This window comes from Nelumbo nucifera, chromosome 8 (genome assembly GCF_055504915.1).
Source record: "Nelumbo nucifera cultivar China Antique chromosome 8, China Antique-T2T, whole genome shotgun sequence".
Taxonomy (NCBI): domain Eukaryota; kingdom Viridiplantae; phylum Streptophyta; class Magnoliopsida; order Proteales; family Nelumbonaceae; genus Nelumbo; species Nelumbo nucifera.
The window spans coordinates 14,002,848-14,004,440 of NC_142656.1; the positions used below are offsets into that span (position 1 = coordinate 14,002,848).

At 33.9% G+C, this 1,593-nt stretch overlaps 1 protein-coding gene across 1 annotated transcript; it reads right to left on the bottom strand.

Annotated features, from left to right (window-relative positions):
• Positions 1 to 200: 200 nt before the first annotated feature.
• Positions 201 to 1,593, bottom strand: GLYI4 (Lactoylglutathione lyase / glyoxalase I family protein). The gene is made up of 3 exons (XM_010251743.3): positions 1,263 to 1,593; positions 1,076 to 1,181; positions 201 to 621 (listed from the first exon to the last, which is right to left on the bottom strand). The coding sequence occupies exons 1-3, from the start codon at positions 1,421 to 1,423 to the stop codon at positions 295 to 297; spliced, it is 594 nt and encodes a 197-aa protein (XP_010250045.1). The 5' UTR covers positions 1,424 to 1,593; the 3' UTR covers positions 201 to 294.

Below are 1,593 nucleotides of genomic sequence, written 5' to 3' on the forward strand. Positions count from 1 at the left end.
ATATTTTATTTTATTTTAAATTAGTATTTTATTTTATTTTTATCATAAATAAAAATAATTATACTTTATCACAATTATTATTTTTTAATATGATTAATTAATATAAGATAAGGGGAAATTGAACAGAAGAAATGTAATAGTTCAAATTACATTTTTTTTTGCATACAAGTTGAAAATAGAATTCAATGAATATTGATGGGAATTAGAAAATTTCTTATTTATACAATCATCTACGTCTACAAGAAAAGTGAAAAAAAAAATTACAACACTACACAAAAGGAATATACTTTTGATCTAACAATTCGATCCCTCTCGATAGAATCCTGCACAAGAGAGGTAGTCCTCCTTAACAGATACTGCTGTAACACATTTAACCATTTGCGGTGATGGTGGTGGTTGCTGGTGCTTCTTGAAACTACGTCTCGAGCAAACTGCTCCAGCGGGTTCGCCATCGAGGTAGACCACCGGCAGGTTTTCACAGTTGCAAATCTCGATCATGAAGCCATCTGGGTCATGAAAAAACAACTGGTCCACGTATATCCCACCCTCCTCTACTCTATTCTGCACGTACTCTATTCCCATCTCCTTCAACTTCCTCTCCACTACTGTCATGTTCTCACACTGCACAATGCACATCCAAATATTATATTTTCCGTCGTTTCCTTATACCTAGAATTCCATAATAATACTACTGAAATAAGGCGGTTAATTAATTAAAAGTTAAAACCCAAGTGAAGCATTCAGTTGTTTAGGTTAGAACTAATTTAGCTGAGGGGACCAAAAGAATCGCAGAACATACGTAGGACGCTTTTCAATCTCAATTTATTTTAAAATTTATCTTGTTTTCAGCTTCCTTAAATTATTAATTACTTCATTGATGTCACCCACACTTTTATTTCATTTATTAATTTCACAGAAGATGCAGCCAAGCTTTCTTACTTTTTTCTTGCTTGTATCATTGGCTAAACCTGTAAATTAAAGTAAGTTTTATAAATTAATTGTAAAGAATAAAAAAGTCAGTTCTCTCGTCTGTGAATTAATTAAGGTAGTTGGAGAGAAGTAGAGAAGGAACTACCTGGAAAGAAATATGATTGTCTTTAGGATTAATCTCGCTTTTCGTCGGCAAGCTTTCTGGGTTCCCTGCTTGCAGAAGATGGATGCCAATTCCATAAGCGAATAGCCTACGCATAAGAAAGAAAATCCAAACAACAACAAAATTAGATCAAACATCCTACATGGAGTTGTGTTAATAATAAATTTACCATGCTCCCTCGAAGTTGAGAGATTCAGGCCGCCTAACTGGGATGAACCCTAGTACGTGCTGATAGAAATGTAGAGATTTTTTGACTGATCTACACAGCATCGAGACATGATTCAACGATGTAAGATGAAGAGATCCTCCCACCATATCCATATCCAACATCTTCGAATTCAACAAGATTACCGAATGATATACAAAATCAATCTCAACCTCTACCAAGAATCAATAAAACTAAACTCAATCAATGTTGACCCAAAAAGAAAGTCTAAAACACGAGATATTTGAAATGGAAATTTGTTTTTGAGACACAGAAGAGAAGACACTTTGAAAGA